The sequence below is a fragment of the Syngnathoides biaculeatus genome, chromosome 23, assembly GCF_019802595.1.
Source record: "Syngnathoides biaculeatus isolate LvHL_M chromosome 23, ASM1980259v1, whole genome shotgun sequence".
NCBI lineage: Eukaryota > Metazoa > Chordata > Actinopteri > Syngnathiformes > Syngnathidae > Syngnathoides > Syngnathoides biaculeatus.
In genome coordinates, this window is record NC_084662.1 from 137,130 (window position 1) to 155,294 (window position 18,165).

The 18,165-nt window shown below is 42.0% G+C and overlaps 1 protein-coding gene across 11 annotated transcripts in view; it reads right to left on the bottom strand.

Annotated features, from left to right (window-relative positions):
* cfap206 (cilia and flagella associated protein 206) overlaps nt 1-18,165 on the bottom strand; it is a 76,932-nt gene that overhangs the window by 40,541 nt on the left and 18,226 nt on the right. For all 11 annotated transcript variants that reach the window (XM_061813233.1, XM_061813239.1, XM_061813232.1 and 8 more), the window contains 5 exons: nt 8,263-8,427; nt 4,576-4,784; nt 3,617-3,736; nt 3,282-3,480; nt 3,056-3,196 (listed from right to left, as the gene is read on the bottom strand). In XM_061813233.1, coding sequence (XP_061669217.1) covers nt 3,056-3,196; nt 3,282-3,480; nt 3,617-3,736; nt 4,576-4,784; nt 8,263-8,427 — 834 coding nt within the window. The remainder of the gene's footprint in view (nt 1-3,055; nt 3,197-3,281; nt 3,481-3,616; nt 3,737-4,575; nt 4,785-8,262; nt 8,428-18,165) is intronic.

Genomic DNA, 18,165 nt, shown 5'->3' on the forward strand with positions numbered 1-18,165 from the left:
CATCATTCTGCTGGGGGACTTCAATTTCTCCTTCATCTGTCAGAAAGGTGTCGATTTTCTTTTTCTTATTTTCTGGCACTCTTTCTGCATGTAGTGCTTGGTTAATGTATTGTTTCTGGCTACTAGTTGGTTTGTCAACCCAATGTTTCTCAATCCACTGTTTTGTAGGATTATTTGAATTCGCATGGAGAGCATTTTTAATTGCTCTTGATCCACACTCCGTGGACTGTAATCTTCAGGAATGTCGCTGCTTGCTTTAAAACATGCAGTTATTCTGATTCTATATTCTTCAAATGGTTTATCGTTGTTTTGTTTTGCTCTTCCAATGGCAATAAAATTTGCATTTTGTCTAAATTTAGCAGAAGTGCCCTGTATTAACCCTTGAACTCGATGATTAATTTTCCTGCTGCTGTGAGAAAGCACTTCATTTTTACCTTTTGGATTCCAATCTCCCCTGATGTTATGCTAATCTCCCTTCATTGCTGTCATCCAAATTTGTTGTACTTTCACACCATTTAAGTGGTCAGGCTTTCTCTGTTACATCAACTTTATGAGATGTGATAACTTTTATGGCCACTTTCACATCTTGAGTCCCTTTTTTTTATCATTTTTGTATTGTTTCTCATTTTATCCTGCAGGTTAACTATATATTTTTTTGAGTGTGTTGAGCTGGCCAGCAAAGCCAAATTGTGTTATCCACAAATTTAAATGTCTTATTTTAGATGGATGTTTGCTTTCTACAAATATTCAGTCCTTACACATTAATTTTTGTTTGTTTTTCACCTGTTTGAGTGAGTAGTTCACCTAGGGTGATAATATTGACTTCCCCCTGAAGAGGGTGACAATTACTGTTTGAGGTAATTCTCAAGCTTTTACCACAAGTGGCGGAGAATTCTTGCCTCTGCCTCCTCAAACAGTTGTCACTCAATTTCCTGTTCAAATTAGGTAGCAAACCTACACTCACACTTTTAAACATGCACACATTTTACAGAGCTCATGTACGTACAGGACACACCTTCGCCTTTTCTCTGTTTTATAGACTAATTTGTCTACTCCATAGGAACTAGAATTCTCAAGGTTTGGTTCTGCAGCAGTCGCTCAGACGCGCAAATTCACTCATTCCTCATGAGTGTCTGAGTTTCCAACTCACCAGAGATGTCTTTACTTCCTTGTCTTGAGTTCTCGTCAACCCTCAGCCTCTAGACGCAAAGCCGAGGCCCAGTCCCGGAAAGGGACTCAAGTGCCGTGGCCATGGTCTGAGTCTGGACATCGACTCAGGCCCTGGAAACCTCAGGAATCTTGAGATCCGGCTCGAAGGACCAAGTAAATGTCAGGTTTACGAATTAGACATTAATTAAACAGGACAAAAGAGGAAGCAAATACACCAGTTCAAGTTTGACAGCTCGCAAGGAGAGAGGAGAGCAACTGTCTCGTACAATTCACCACTGCACTCTCTGGTTATCCTCTCATCACCTCAAATTATAAAATGCCCCTTATTTACATGGATGTTACAAAAAGGAGCAAATCATAGTTGGAAATAAAGTGTACTTCTTTGTTCATGTTTGTGTGTGTGCATGTGTGTGGAAGATTGCTGAGTACATAATTTCTTTAACAGACAACAGGGGCTCCTGGTTCTAACAGTTCTGATGAGTAAATGTTCTTGTTCTTGTGCTATCTCCTGCTAAGTGGCTGCCATTTATGTAGAGCAAAGCATTTCTTTATTGGAAGCAGATCTATGATAATTATATTCACAATTATTCCTACAGGAAGTCTGGGAATCCCTGCTAAAGCTTCTGAGACCCGACCCAGAAAAGCGGTAGAAGATGGATGGATGGAGTTAGGAAGGCCTGGTCTGAAGCCAAAGTAGAATGTGAGAGATTTCACATTTATAGTTCATCGTTGGCTTGGTTTGGTTTGCAATGTATTTTTTTGTTTGTTTGTTTGACATTTTCATTCTAAGTTTGCAAAAACACAAATAAAATTCTTAAAATTGTTGGGAACTATCCAAGACTTTCTGAGCCAGCTCTCATCCATCTCGTCGCTTGAGTCATGTGTGGCAGATACGTAGATCGCACGCACGCAGGCGCGTTCTAGCAAGGTGGCCTCCTATTTACAGTCTCTCTTTTGCTTTCTCTCCCCTGCCCAACTCCATTTATCTTCCCATCTAGTCCGTGGGAAAATAATTTAAACCCTGCCCCTAAACTTCTAGCCTTACTACCTTTAGACCTGCTCTTTGGATGCAGAATATATTAACCTTTCTCCTAATCATCATGTCAACCAACTCCTTAGCTTTTCCTGTCATAGTACCAACGTTTAAAATCCCTGTACTCTGTTGTAGCCTCTGTGCATTCCTCTTCTTCTTTTGTTTGTCTTTCCTCCTCTTATTTGTCTTCAGCAATGTAGCAGTCTTGAATTAATTAAAAGAGTAAGGTAAATCACATTCTGAATATTCCTGCATGTTATTGGGTGAGTTATGATGATTTATGAACAGTTTGACTGGCTCTACACAAATTTAAATCAGGGGAGTGAATCAAATTCTCGTCACAGGCCAGTTACGTTTTTTTCTCAGCCGTCATGACTGTGAAACCAGATCAAATGTTTAATCACCTCGTAGCTGAGCCACTGTGCTGCCGGTAACAAAACAAATGCCTGCAATATTGCAATGTTATTTGTTACATAAGACCAAACCAGGCAAAAGAGTGAGACGAAGACGAAAGAGAAGGTTGATGGATGTGGTGAAGGAAGACATGAGGGCATTTGGGGTTCGAGAGGAAGATGCAGAGGAGATGGACTAAGATGGAAAAAGATGACATGTGGCGACCCCAAACGGGACAAGCCGAAAACAAAAGAATTTATTACACAAGACCATTTTAAATTTCGATCCAGATTTTAGCAAGAATATGAGACCTTCCCCAGGGCACATAATATGATGTGGCAGGCTGAATCGCCTCTGGCTCGTGGACCTTGAACATGATACATGGCAAATGCTGCGTAGCTCTAACTTAGCACACATTTATCAGATATTTAACTGACCGTGTAAATTAACTGACATTACCTGGAAGAATAAGTCCATCTTTGTTGATGAGTGTGTATCCACAGAATCCATTATACTGCAATGGCAGCTCAGTAATACTTGCAATTGTTCCAGGCTGGAGCCACTCATGCTGCTTCATCTGTGTTGGATCAATGCGTTCACCTATATAAAGAAGTGGTTCATTTTACACCTGATAATCTGGCAAATTAACTTCCCGCTGCATGAATCTGTGTGATCCCAGCCATACATGAGCGCTCATCCATTCTTTCTTTGTCTGTTTTTACTTCTATTCCTTCCAAAAGTTTTTCCAAAGGAACTTTGGGAAAAATCTTGGCCTGAGAGGTAAGAAAGAACTGCAATCTGAATGCAATGTTGTTGAAGATATTCAGCAGCTCTGCCTCATCCTGAAGTTCTGACCACAGTTTTGACAGGGCCTTGAACAATGGCTGAAACAGTTATGAATTTAAAATAAGCATAAGAACACAGAATAGGTCACTCCAAATTAATTATATTTAATACAAGGAACAATGTTTTTTATGTATTAAAATGTGGCAGTATTCTCCTCGAAATCAAATTACTTACAAAAACCTTTGAGGTGGGTACAGCTGTCCTCGGCTGCAAAGATGTTTTTAGTAGGTATACCTGTGAGATGATGTCCTTCTGGAGGATTTCAACTCTTTTTGCACATAAACGTGAATCAGCCTGGCAGTGTAAGTGAAAGGCATAATTTCAGAATGTTATTTTTCTAAGCACACAAGGAAAAGAGGCATATAGGTTAAGACAGGGGTGCCCGGTGCATCGATCGCTGAGGCAGTTTTTGTCAATTGTGTGACCACGTTCCAAAAAAAAAAAATTAGACCGCCTATTATCCATCTCATTGCTTCATTCGGATGTGGCCAATACATCAATCACGCAGGTGACTAATCCTGGCTTCTTATTACATCAGTCGCTGCGCATGTGCAAGCTGGCTCCCTATTTACCGTCTGTGTCTTGCTTTCTCCACGAGTCACTGCAATCACCCCCCCCCCCACACACACACACACACCCGTTGAGAGTAACAAAACTGTTTTGATAAAAGACCAGAGTTCAAGCTATGGCAAAGAAATGAGTCATGACCATAGGAAATTATATTAATCATGTACTTAATATTAAGAACATAACGATGATCATTTTCTTTTTTTTCTACACATGCTTTGTGAACTGGCGGCATGGTGGTATGACCTGATGGAGTGTTTGCCTGACAGTTCTTTGGGACTGAGGTTCAAATGGAGTTTGCATGTTCTCCCCGTGCCTGTGCGGGTTTTCTCCAGGCACTCCGGTTTCCTCCCCCCTTCCCAAAAACATGCATCACTGGGAGACCCTAAATTGCCTTTTGGTGTGATTGCGAGTTCCTCCTGCCAGCTGTCGCTGGGAGAGGCTCCAGGACTCCCACGGCCCTCGTGAAGATTAATGGATCAGAAATTGGAAGATGAATAGACTTTGTGAACTCCAACCATAACAATTGGTGAAAGTAAATGTTTTTGCTCAAAACTTTTTCTCACCAGTAATATTTGGAGAAAATATTCGTGCTGCCTGACATTGTAGAGTGCGTGTGTGAGCTGAACCAGAGGCACATCATAGTCTTCAGGCCAAGTGCTGTTGCAGTTTTCTATCAGTGCTGTGTATTTCCACACCAAACTCTGGGAGACACTCAGCTCATTCTCTATGGCTTCATTGGTGTCAGAAAGCGCTTCAGATAGAACCACAGGCACTGCAGAGAGTGATGAAAAAAGTTTCAAAACAATTGAAGATGATTTACATCTACACATTCACAATTTTTTTTAAATTAGTGTAGTGCAGTGATTCCCAACCTCCATTAACCCAAGGTACATCTTACATTTGAAAAATCTTACAGCGCACCAACCAATAAAATCACAAGTGTATACACAAGTCACTTATACACTTTCTGGCATTGAAATGGAAGGAGGAGGGAGGAAGTGAGCCCCTCATGTGGCGTGCAACCAGACTCTCAAAGCACTTCATGATCACAGCTGTGAGTGCAACAGGCCTGTAATCATTTAGACTGTCAATCGCTGGTTTCTTTGGGATGGGGATGATTGTTGCAGATTTCAGGCAGGAGGGAATGGTTGATTGTTGCAGGGATCTGTTGAAGATTTTTGTGAAAACACCCGTCAGCTTATCAGCACAGGCCTTCTGTACCTTCCCTGGTACTCCTTCTGGGACAGCAGCCTTCCTGGTATTTACAGTCCCGAGCACACCTCTCACTTCATGTTCTTCAACCGTCAGTGTGCTGCTGATGGGAGGTGGTTGTGATAAACCTCAGTTTGATCTGTCCATCTCAAAACGGGCAAAGAAACGGTTTAGTTCCTCTGCAAGTGAGGCATCTGTGTTTCCGGCACACATCTTGTTCTTACTGTTGTAGTTTGTGATGTGTTGTAATCACTCCCACATTTTTTGAGTTGTTTTCTGTGAAGCCGTACACTCCTCATTGACGAACTGTGGGACTGGGTCCGTGCCACACTTCTGGAAGTCCAGGATGATTTCCTTCTTTTGTGGTGTTTAGCATTAGGTTGTTTGCTGAACAGCGCTCTGACAGATCTTAAATTTCATCTCTGTTGGCAGACTCAGTTCTCCCAATCACGATGGTATCATCAGTAAACTTGATGACGCGGTTGCTGGGATGGGCTGGTATGCAGTCATGTGTACAGAGAGAATGGGAAAGGGGTCAGTACACAACCTTGAGGGGATCCGGTACTGAGGGTGATTGAGGAAGAGGGATGTGGGACATCATGGCCGAAGAATGCACTATCTCAACTGCAGGACTGTTTTTCATGCACTGTTTGGAAATTATTTGAACACCAGAACCTCCAGGAACACACAGATACTGTTCTTTCTTACATCAAAAACTAGACAGTGTGACTGTAAATATACGGATCCGTGTTTTCTCCAACCAAAAACCCTGGATGGCCTGAGAGACTAAAGCTGAGTCACCACAACGCCGCCTTCAGGTCAAGGGACAAGGCACAGTACAGTGCCACTAGAGCCGACTTAAAGAAAGCCAAGACAGCCTACAAAAGAAATATTGAGTGCTTCACAGAAAACAACCCTTCTCATCCTGGTCACCACTTGTTTAACTTGCTGTCCTCTGGCAAGCATTACAGGTCCCACAAAACACGGCAAGCGAACTCAAACACAGCTTTTTCCCATGAACTCAACTCCTTGAACGTAAAACCACAAAACCATGCAGAACTGTTATCAAAAATTATGCAACCGCATTTCTTGTTTGCTTTCCTTGGTTTTAATAATATCACCAAGGCCTGGTCATGTGGAATAAGATACACAAAATAAACTTCAAGCATCTGTCTGTCTGTTTATTTTTAAAGTAACTGTGCCTTGTTATATGTATTTTTTGTTAATTGACCTCATTGACCCAAGATGTTCTATTTTATGTTGTAAGGCTTTTGATTGATTGATTGATGATTGATTGATTGATTGATTGATTGGTTGGTTGATTGCTTGATTGTAATGGAAATTAAATGTATAAAAGTTAATCAACAAGGCGATGTATTTGCAATACTGCTTAATTTGTGAAAGTCTGTGGATGAAAAGTTGCAGTGTGAGAATGTGGCAAGAAAGTGATTACAGCAGATAGCGTGCTAGAACGGAATGTTCTCGACGGTTGGTGGTGACCACAATCAGCAGGTGTGGGGCGACGCGACGCTTGACCTAGAGGGAGACGGGAGCAACAAAACGTCAACAACCGCAGGCGGGAGGAGTCGGCCCACCATCCTGCGGACCAATAAAGACCAATGAGAGAACGCTAAGGATAACTGCAGGAGACACATAACCAATAGTGAATTAGTAGATTGTACTTTTAAATTGTCCTGGGCAACTCGGATGTGGAGTACGTTGGCTGGAGGAACAGAGACATACAGGGTTGTATTGAGAGGGACCTGAGACCCAGGTGTTTGTTGAAGGAATACATCCACTCGCGTGTGAAAACGCCAGCTTCCTGGTCCTTTCTTGGCAGAACGAGCGCGCAAATTGTTGGATGAGTGGTGGTCGGGTAAGGTCACAATTTGGAGTCAGATGATTAACAGACTTTTGTATTGCTCTAAAAATAATATCCAACAATTCATTGATTGATTGAAGGGGGTGGGGTTAAGGAGCAAAAGCCCCGTGAATAATGAGGGAACACTATGTTTAGGGAAGAGGCTTCTCTCATAAGACCTGCGATCTGGGTTTCAAAGATGGCTGGTTTGCAATTTATTGATTCTTTTTTCTTTCGGCTTGTCCCATTAGGGGTCACCACAGCGTGTCATCTTTTTCCATCTAAGCCTATCTTGTGCATCCTCCTCTCTAACACCCACTGTCCTCGTGTCCTCCGTCACAACATCCATCAACATTTTCTTTGGTCTTCCTCTCGCTCTTTTGCCTCGCAGGTCCATCCTCACCACCCTTCTACCAATATACTCACTCTCTCGCCTCTGGACATGTGCAAACCATCAAAGTCTGCTGTCTCTAACCTTGTCTCAGAAACATCCAACTTTGGCTGTCCCTCGAATTACCTCATTTCTAATCCTATCCAACCTGCTCACTCCAAGCAAGAAGCTGGGGAACTTCAATGCCCATGTGGGCAATGGCAGTGAGACCTGCAAGGGTGTGATTGGGAAAAATCTCCCGGAAACCTTCCGAGAAAAGTTCAAGATTTTATAACTACAGAAGGTGGGGTGGGTAATATAAAACCCGATTGATTATGAATAGGATGTCATTTAAATTCATATCAGCATTAAAGCATGTGAGTAAATATATTTGGTTACTTTTTGCCACATCAAAATGCGCTCATGCTCCCTAAGGGCACACATAAACTGGAAACGTCTGATACATTGCCAAGTGCTAGAACAATCCAGGTGCAATCAATTCTGCCCTGTAAATGAAATTACATGGGTGAATAAGAATAATTACAGCTATGTTCAATATATTTTATAGTTGGGAATTTGGCACCATCTTGTGTAATGATCAACTGTTATATTTAGAGCACAAAATCTGCAAATAGGTGAGTTTGTCAGTGAATAACAGAAAGTACGCCTCCCATCCCTTATAAAAAGATGAATGTGGATTTGTGACAAGATGGATATGACATAAAACCTTTTGCTAATTTAAATTTTAATCTTCAATATTATAAGACAACACCAAATTCAACAAAAAAAAAGTATACTGCATCATACTTAGTTCAGAAAAGTTGATCATCTGTTCATTCTTGCTGGCTTTGTTGAAGAGTCGAATCCCTGTGACAGTCATAATAAGTTCAGAGAGCTGCTGCTCCTTCTCTCTCTTTAAGAGCATCATAAATGCTCCCAGGTCAGTTGATGGGAAGATGCTCTGCAAGGCAGCTGTACAGGACACATAGTGAAGGGATGTCAGAAAACATACACTACCCCCAAAAGTTGTCTAACAGTGAGGCCTTTAGTTGTGCTGGAGACTGAAAACTTTTGGCTTTTACCTCGGAAGCTAATTGAGACAAGACAAGAGTTTAACTTTAGATGATTAACAGTAAATCGGGGGCAGCATGGTGGACTACTGGATATGAAGACCATGTCACAGTTCAGAGGTTGTGGTTGTTATCCAGGCTATGAGCTTCCTTTGTGACATTTTCATGTTCTCCCATGGGGTTATTCATCTCTCAAAAACAGACATTAGACTAATTGCAGAGTTTAAATTATACTTAGGTTTCACGCTGAGTATGTGTGTTTGTATATGTGTGCCCCGTGATTGATTGGCATGTAGTCTAAGGCACAGGTGTCAAGCTCAAGGCCTGGGGGTCCACATACAGCTTGGCACATGATTTTATGTGGCCCGTGAAGAGCCCAATGTTTAAACTTCCATGATTTTTGTTGAAAGCTGAACCAAAAATTAAAATTGTCATATCATAAATAACGTTCAGATATTGCAAGCATTTTTGTGTTAAAAAAGGTAGTTACTTCAGGTCATAGACATTAGCAAAGAATGTCAAAACCCAATAACCAGCCAATCCAGTTATGCTTTCTGAGTCACGTGACGTCACATTGTAATGTGATTACTTTGAAATAATGTGAATTTTAAAATGTAGTTCAAAATATGTATACAAAAATTCAACATGAAATTTTCTGTGGCATTTTTAATTCAAATCCTAGTGGCACATATATACTTCTATAGAGTAGATGAGGCTGAAACTTGAAATTGAGGGTGTGAAGTATAATGTGATTTGTGGCTACACCCCACAGGTAGGATGTGACCTAGAGTTGAAAGAGAAATTGTGGAACGAACTACAGTGAAGAAAATAAGTATTTGAACACCCTGCTATATTGCAGGTTCTCCCACTTAGAAATCATGGAGGGGTCTGAATTTTTAATCATAGGTGGATGTCCTCTGTGAAAGACAATCTAAAAACAGAAATCCAGAAATCACAATGCATTATTTTTTAATGATTTATTAGTGTGATACAGCTGCAAATAAGTATTTGAACACCTGTCTATCAGCTAGAATTCTCACCCTCAGAGACCTGTTAGTCCACCTTTAAAAATCCACCTTCACTTCATGTATTAACATGAATCAGATGCACCCATGTGAGGTCGTGAGAAGCTTAAAGACACCTGTCCACCCAATAGAATTAGACTCAAACTTGTAACATGGCCAAGACCAAAGAGCTGTCCAAAGACACCAGAGACAAAATTGTACAACTCCACATGGCTGGAAAGGGCTACGGAGAAATTGTCATGCAGCTTGGTGAAAAAAGGTCCACTGTTGGAGCAATCATTAGAAAATAGAAGCAGCTAAACATGACGGTCAATCTCAATCAAAGTGGAGCCCCATGCAAGATATCACCTCGTGGAGTCCCAATGATCTTATGAAAGGTGATGAATCAGCCCAGGACAGGACTTGGTCAACGACCTGAAAAGAGCTGGGACCACCATGTCCAAGGTGACTGTTGGTAATACACTAAGAAGTCAATGTTTGAAATCATAAATGGCACGGACGGTTCCCCTGCTTAAAACACACATGTCAAGGGCTGTCTTAAGTTTGCCAATGACCATTTGGATGATACAGAGGAGTCATGGGAGAATGTTTTGTGGTCAGATGAGACCAAAATTGAACTTTTTGGTCATAATTCCATTGACCGTGTTTGGAGTTAGACGAATGATGAGTTCCATCCCAAAAACACCATCCCTACTGTGAAGCATGGGGGTGGTAGCATCATGCTTTGGGGGTGCTTTTCTGCACATGGGACATGACGACTGCACTGTATTAAGGAGAAGATGACCACGGCCATGTATTGTGAGATTTTGGGGAACAACCTCTTTCCCTCAGTCAGAGCATTGAAGATGGGTCATGGCTGGATCTTTCAACATGACAATGACACGAAGCACACAGTCAGGAATACCAAGGAGTGGCACCGTAAGAAGCATATCTAGGTTCTGGCGTGGCCTAGCCAGTTTCCTGACCTAAAACCAATAGAAAATCTTTGGAGGGAGCTGAAACTCCGTGTTTCTCTGCAACACCCCAAAAACCGATTTGATCTAGAGAAGATTTGTGTGGCGGAGTGGGCCAAAATGCCTACTGCAGTGTGTGCAAACCTGGTGAACAACGACAGGAAACGTTTGACCTCTGTAATTGCAAACAAAGGCGACTGTACCAAATATTGGTTTTCTCAGGTGTTCACATACTTATTTGCAGGTGTATCATACAAATAAATCATTAAAAAAAAAATCATACATTGGTATTTCTGGATTTTTCTTTTCTCACTGTGGACATGCACCTATAATAAAAATTTCAGACCCCTCCATGATTTCCAAGTGGGAGAACTTTTCAATATAGAATACTTTTTTTCTTCACTGTAGATGGATTAGTTCTGAGCATCCCAGACAGAGAAAGATTTGTGATTAGTGCAGATTGTAATAGACATGTTTGTGAAGGAAAGAGGGGTGATGAAAAAGTGATGGGTAAGTACAGCATTCTGGAAAGGAACTTTGAGAGACAGATTGTGGTGGACTTTGCAAAAAGGGTGGAAATGGGAGGAGTAAACACTTTTTCCAGAAAATGCAGCAACAACAGGTGACCTACAAGAGTTTTACCATGGAGTAGATGGGAAGAGAAATGGAGTAGGGGTTATTTGAAAGGAAGAGCTGGGTAATAATGTCTTGGAGGTGAAGAGTATCAGATCAAGTGATGAGGCTGAAATTTGAAATTGAGGGTGTTATGTATTATTATTATTATGCTTATGAAAGAAATTCTGGAAGGAACGAGACGAAGTAGTACTGTGCATCCCAGTCAGCGAGAGTTGTGATTGGTGCAGATTTCAATGGACATGTTGGCGAAGGAAACAGGGGTGATGAAGAAGTGATCGGTAAGTAAGGCATCCAGGAAATGAACGTTGACGGACAGATGGTGGTGGACTTTGCAAAAAGGATGGAAATGGCAGTATTTAACACTTTTTTCCAGAAGAGAAAGGAACATAGGGTGACCTACAAGAGCGGCGGTAGAAGCACCCAGGTGGATTATATTTTGTGCAGATGATGTAATCTGAAGGTTACTGACTGTAAGGTAGTGGTAGGGGAGAATGTAGGTCGACAGCATAGGATGGTGGTGTGTAGGATGACTCTGTTGGTGGATAAGAACATTAAAAAGACAAAGGTAGAGCATAGAACCAGGTGGTGGAAAGTGAGAAAGGAAGAATGTTGTGCAGTCTTCCGGAAAGAGGTGAAATAGGCTATCGATGGAAAGGAGTAGCTCCCGAAAGACTGAACAACTCCAGCCAAGATGATCAAAGAGACAGACAGGAGACTGCTTGGTGTGGACACTTGGTTGTGGAACCTGAAAATACACAAAGTCATACAAGAAAAGAGGTTAGCGAAGAATTGCAGAGAGGCAAAAGAAATACACTGAGATGCGACATAGGGCAAAGGCAGAGGTGGCAAAGGCTAAACAAGAGGCATATGACGATATGTACACCAGGTTGGATGCGAAAGAGAAAAGGATCACTACAGATTAGCCATACTGAGGGATAGAGATGGGAAGGATGTGCAGCAGGTAAGGGTGATTCAGGATAGAGGTGGAAATGTGTTGACTGGTGCCACTGGTGTGCTAAATGGATGGAAAGAATACTTTGAGAAGTTGATGAATGAAGAAAATTAGAGAGAAGGAAGAGTAGAAGAGGAAAGAAGTGTGAAGGACAAGAAAGTGGCAATGATTAGTCAGAGGGAAGTTAGAAAGGCACTAAAGAGGATGAAAAATGAAAAGGCAGTTGGACCTGATGACCTACCTGTGGATATATCTAAGCAATTTGGAGAGGTGGCTGTGAAGTTTTTGACCAACTCATTAAACAGAACACTAGCGGGCGAGAAGATGCCTGAAGAATGGAGGAAAAATCTGCTTGTTCCCATTTTTAAGAACAAAGGCGATGTGGTGTGGGAATTATAGAGGAATGAAGTTAATGAGCCACACAATGAAGTTATGGGAAAGAGAATAGGGGGGCTCGACTCGGGACAGAAGTATCTGCGAGGAACAGTATGGTCTCATGCCTAGAAAGAGTACCAAAGATGCATTATTTCGCTTGAAGATGCTAGTGGTAAAGTACAGAGAATGTCAGAAAGAACTCGATCGAGAGAAAGCCAATGACAGAATACCAAAAGAGAGGAACTGTGGTATTGCATGTGAAACTCTGGTATGGCGGAAAAATGTCAGAATAGTACAGGACAGGTATGAGACTAGCATAAGAATTTAAGGTGGTTGTACCACTGCATCAGGGATCAACTCTGAGAAGAGAAGAGATCACGAGGAAGGATGACTTTAAACACTTGGGTTCAACAATCCAGAGCAATGGTGAGTGTGGTAAGAAAGTGAAGAAATGGGTCCAAGCAGTTTGGAACAGCTGGCGGAAGGTGTCTGGTGTGTTATGTGACAAAAGAGTCTCTGCTCGGATAAAGGGCAATGTTTATACAACAGTGGTGAGGCCATCCATGATGTACGGATTAGAGGCGGTGGCACTAAAAAGGTCACAGGAAGCAGAGCTCATTGTGACAGAAATGAAGATGTTGAGGTTCTCTGTAGGAGTAAGCAGGTTGGATAGGTTTAGAAATGAGCTCATTAGAGCGACAGCAAAAGTTAGATGTTTTGGAGACAAGGTTCGAGAGAGCATACTTTGGTTTGGGCATGTCCAGAGGTGAGAGAGTGAATATTGATAGAAGGGTGGTATCGAAAATGGATGGATAGACATACAGTATATCTGTATCCAGAAATACTGCAAAAGGGGAGGAAACCTACAGTGTCTATGGAAATATTCAAACCAGTCTTCATTTTTTTCACTTTTTGTCTCATATATTGCAGCCATGTGCTAAAATTGTTCAGCTTTTTTTTTTTATTAGGGTACACAGCAAACCATTTGATAGAAAACAAAATAAGAGTTGAAAACTTTGCAGGTTAAAATAGAAAAACTGAAATATCACACCACAACCACAAGTATTCAGATCCATTGCTGTGACGCTCATTTTTAACTCTGTTCCTGTCCATTTCTTCTGATCATCCTCGAGATTGTTCTACACTTTAATTGGAATCCAGTTGTGTTTCATTTATTAATTAGACTTGATTAGTAAAGCCACACACATGTCTTTCTAAGACCTTACAGTGCATGTCAGAGCAAATGAGATCCATGAGTTCAAAGGAACTGCCTTGTGTATTCAAAGACAATTGTGGCAAGGCACAGATCAGGGCAAGGTTAAAAAAAAACATTTCGGTTGCACTCAATGGGAGAGGATCCCCAAATCCAGGTGTAAAAATGGGGCATCATTACCCCAGAGATAATTCTTATGACTGAAGATATTTGAGTTTTTCAGTTTCAGTAATTCTGCCAAAATTAAAATGTCAATATGTGTGCTCTGTGCACATGAATGGGGGGGGGGGCTGAAATGATTTTAGCAAATGGCTGTAATTTCACAAGAGTAAAACATTTAAGGGGATGTATACTTTTGCTCCGATTGGCTGGCAATCAGTTCAGGCTATTCCCTGGCTCTTGGCCAAAGATAGCTGAGAGAACGTCAACATCTTCATTTGTGACACCTCCAGATCTGCTTCCTGTTGTCTCTTCAGTGCCATCATCTCGTACAACATGGCCGGCTTCACTACTGTTTTATAAACGTTGCCCTTCATCCTAACAGAGACTCTTCTGTCACATAACACACCAGACACCTTCTGCCAGCTGTTCCAACCTGCTTGGACCCGTTTCTTCACTTCCTTACCACACTCACCGTTGCTCTGGATTGTTGACCCTAAGTATTTGAAGTCGTCCACCCTCGCTTTCTCATCTCCCTGTAGCCTCACTCTTCTCCCTCCACCTCTCATTCATGCACATATTATTTTTTAATTCAGGTAATCTTCATTCCTCTGTTTTCCAGTGCATGCCTCCATTTTTCTAATTGTTCCTCGACCTCCTCCCTGCTTTCACTGCAAGGTCGTCTGCGAACATCATGGTCCAAGGGGATTGCAGTCTGACCTCATGTGTCAGCCTATCCATTACCACAGCAAACGGGAAGGGGATCAGAGCTGATCCCTGATGCAGTCCCACCTCCATCTTAAATCCTTCTGTACCATCTACGGCACACCTCAACATTGTTCTGCTCATACATGTCCTGTACTCTTCTAACATATTTCTCTGCCACACCAGACTGACGCATGCCGTACCACAAATCCTCTCTTGGTATTCTGTCATAGGATTTCTCTCAATCCACAAAGACACAATGTAAAACTTTCTCTGTATTATTCCACCAGCATCCTCAAGGCAAATAATGCACCTGTGGTACTCATTCTAGGCAGGAAACCATACTGTTGCATGCAGAAACCTACTTCTGTCCTGAAACTACCCTCAACGACTCTTTCCCATAACTTCATTGTGTGGCGCATCAACTATTCCTGTGTAGTTCCCACAGCTGTGCATTTCGCCTTTGTTCTTAAAGAAGGAAACTAACACACTAGGTTGGTCAAAAACACCAAAGGCACCTCTCCAAAATGCTTCCAGACCTCCACAGGTTATGTCATCAGGACCAACTGCCTTTCAATTTTTCATTCTCTTTAGTGCTTTTCTAACTTCCTCCTTACTAATTATTGACACTTCCTGGTCCTTCATGCTTGCCTCTTCTACTCTTCCTTCTCTCTCATTTATCAAGTATTCTTTCCATCTATTTAGCACACTACTGGCACCAGTCAACACACTTAATTCTCTGTCCTTAATCACCCTGACCGGCTGGACACCCTTCCCATCTCCATCCCTCTGCCTGGCCAACCTGGAGAGATCCTTTTCTCCTTCTTTTAAGTCCAACCTGGTGTATATGACATCATATGCCTCTGGTTTAGCCTTCGCCACCTCTACCTTTGCCCTACGTCGCATCTCAATGTATTCCTTTCACCTCTTTGCAATCCTTTCAGTGTCACACTTCTTCGCCAATCTCTTTCCTTGCATGACCTCTGCATTTTGTGGTTCCACCACCAAGTCTCCTTCTCCTCATTCCACCCAGAAAACAGACCAAGTACTCTCCTGCCTGTCTCTCTGATCACCTTGGCTGTAGTAGTCCTGTTTTCCAGGATCTTCTCCTGTCCATCGAGAGCCTGTTTCACCTCTTTCTGAAAGGCCGCACAACATTCTTCCTTAACAGCTTCCTCCACATGGTTCTCTGCTCCACAGTTGTCTTCTTAATCTTCCTACCCAGCACCACAGTCATCCTACGCATCACCATTCTATACTGTCGAGCTACATTCTCCCCTATCACTACCTTACGGTCAGAAACCTTCAGATTTCATCGTCTACACAAAATATAATCCACCTGGGTGCTTCTACCTCCGCTCTTGTAGGTCACTCTATGTTCCTGCCTCTTCTGGGATAAACAGTGTTCACAACTGCCATTTCCATCCTTTTTGCAAAGTCCACCACCATCTGCCTCTCAAAGTTCCTTTCCTGGATGTCGTACTTACCGATCACTTCATCACCCTTGTTTCCTTCATCGACATATCCATCTTATCCACTACAATCTGCACATATTACAATTCTCTCTCTGTCTGGGATGCTCAGAACTACTTCATCTAGTTCCTTCCCAAATTTTTCTTTCAACTCTAGGTCACATCCTCCATGTGGGGCATAGCCGCTAATCACATTATACATAACACCCTCAATTTCAAATTTCAGCCTCCATCACTCGTTTTGATACTCTTTTCACCTCCAAGAAATTCTTTGCCAGATCTCCATTTAAAATAACCCCTACTCCATTTCTCTTCCCATCTAATCTATGGTCAAATAATTCAAACACTGTTCCTAAACCTCTAGCCCTACTACCTTTCCACCTGCTTTCTTGGATGCACAATATATTAACCTTTGTCCAAATCATCATGTCAAGCAACTCCTAAGCTTTTCCTGTCTTCGTCCTAACATTCAAAGTCCCTACACTAAGTCCTAGGCACTGTGCATAACTCTTCTTTTTCTCCCAATGAATAGGCTGTCCTCGTCTTCGATCCATATTAGCTGAATTTCCACCGACGCCCTGCAGGTTAACGGTGCCGAGGGCAGGCGTTGTTAACCCAGGTCACGACCGATCCGGTATGGTAATCTTCACAGATGAACGCTCATATTTATTTGGCACAGTTTTACGCCAGATCCCATTCCTGATACAACCTTCTGCATTTATCCATGCTTGGGACTGCCCTAAAGATTGCACTGGCTTGTGCCTCCATCAGGCTTCATTCTTAAAGGCCCTGTAAAGTGAAAATAAAAAAGTAAAGTGAAATTTGACACACCAGGGAATGGTGTTGGTAATAAGCCTGCCAATTCTTAAAAACGCATATCCAATTCTAATGAAGTTGAGACATTGTATTAAACGTAAATAAAAACAGTATACAAACAGAACAAAATCCACCCATCTATTTTCTTAGCCGCTTATCCTCACAAGGTTCGTTGGAGTGCTGGAGCCTACTCCAGCTGTCAACGGGCAGGAGGCGGGGTACACCCTGAACTGGTTGTCAGGCAATCGGAGGGCACATGGAGAGAGACAACACTCACAATCACACCTAGGGGAAATTTTGAGTGTCCAACTAATGTTGCATGTTTTTGGGATGTGGGAGGAAACTGGGGTGCCTGGAGAAAACCCATGCAGGCAAGTTTTCAGTCTTGTTTTAAAATGAAAGAAAAATAGGCACGCGACAACCGTGACAACTATTTTGCGTGTACATGGCTTGTTTATTGTGGCACCAAAACCCACAAGCTGATCACGTAGTCCACAGTCTAAGTTGGTATATTTTCACAAACAAGGATTTAAATTAACGAAATCCATTTAAAATGTCACGTTAATTTGAGAGCAATAGCTGGTGATATCTTGCTTCACCACAAATATAATTTCACGTGGTAAACTGATGCCATAACCAGACAGTACCCAGACCCATCCAAACCCCATTTTAGTCACAAATTTCCAAAGATGTTATGAGCAAAATCACAGAACTTTTCCTGGAAGCTGTAAACCGGTATCTGGTAGGATTAATTGGGCACTAAATGCTTAAAATACATATGTAAATGGGGTGGATGTTTCTGTTTATTGGACTGATATGGTTCTTTGTGTTGTTCAAGTTTGTGAATGTGAACAGATTTTTATTTAGTATTTTTTTCATTATATCTAGAGGTATGCATGGAAATCCTGCATACCTATGCAACAACATTAGATGTTTGGTGCCATGAGAGTCAACATTCACCAAAAAATTGCAGATTACCCAGACCATCTGCTGCAGTGCATGATGAAGCACCCATCATCCATCCACCGATCCATTTTCTTCATTGATTATCCTCACAAGAGTCGCGGGCGTGCTGCAGCCTATCCCAGCTGTCATCAGCAGAAGGAACGAGAGATCCCGCAGGTATGAGGACAACATGCAAACTCCACACAGGTAGTGCCAAGTCATCAAAATTGTGAGGCCAACACTTTACAACTGCGCTTCCGTATCGCTCCATTTACATTAACATTTTTCAAAATCTTTTCCTTTCGGCTTGTCCTGTTAGGGGTCGCCACAGCGTGTCAATTTTTTCCATCTTAGTCTATCTCGTGCATCATCCTCTAACCCCATCTGCC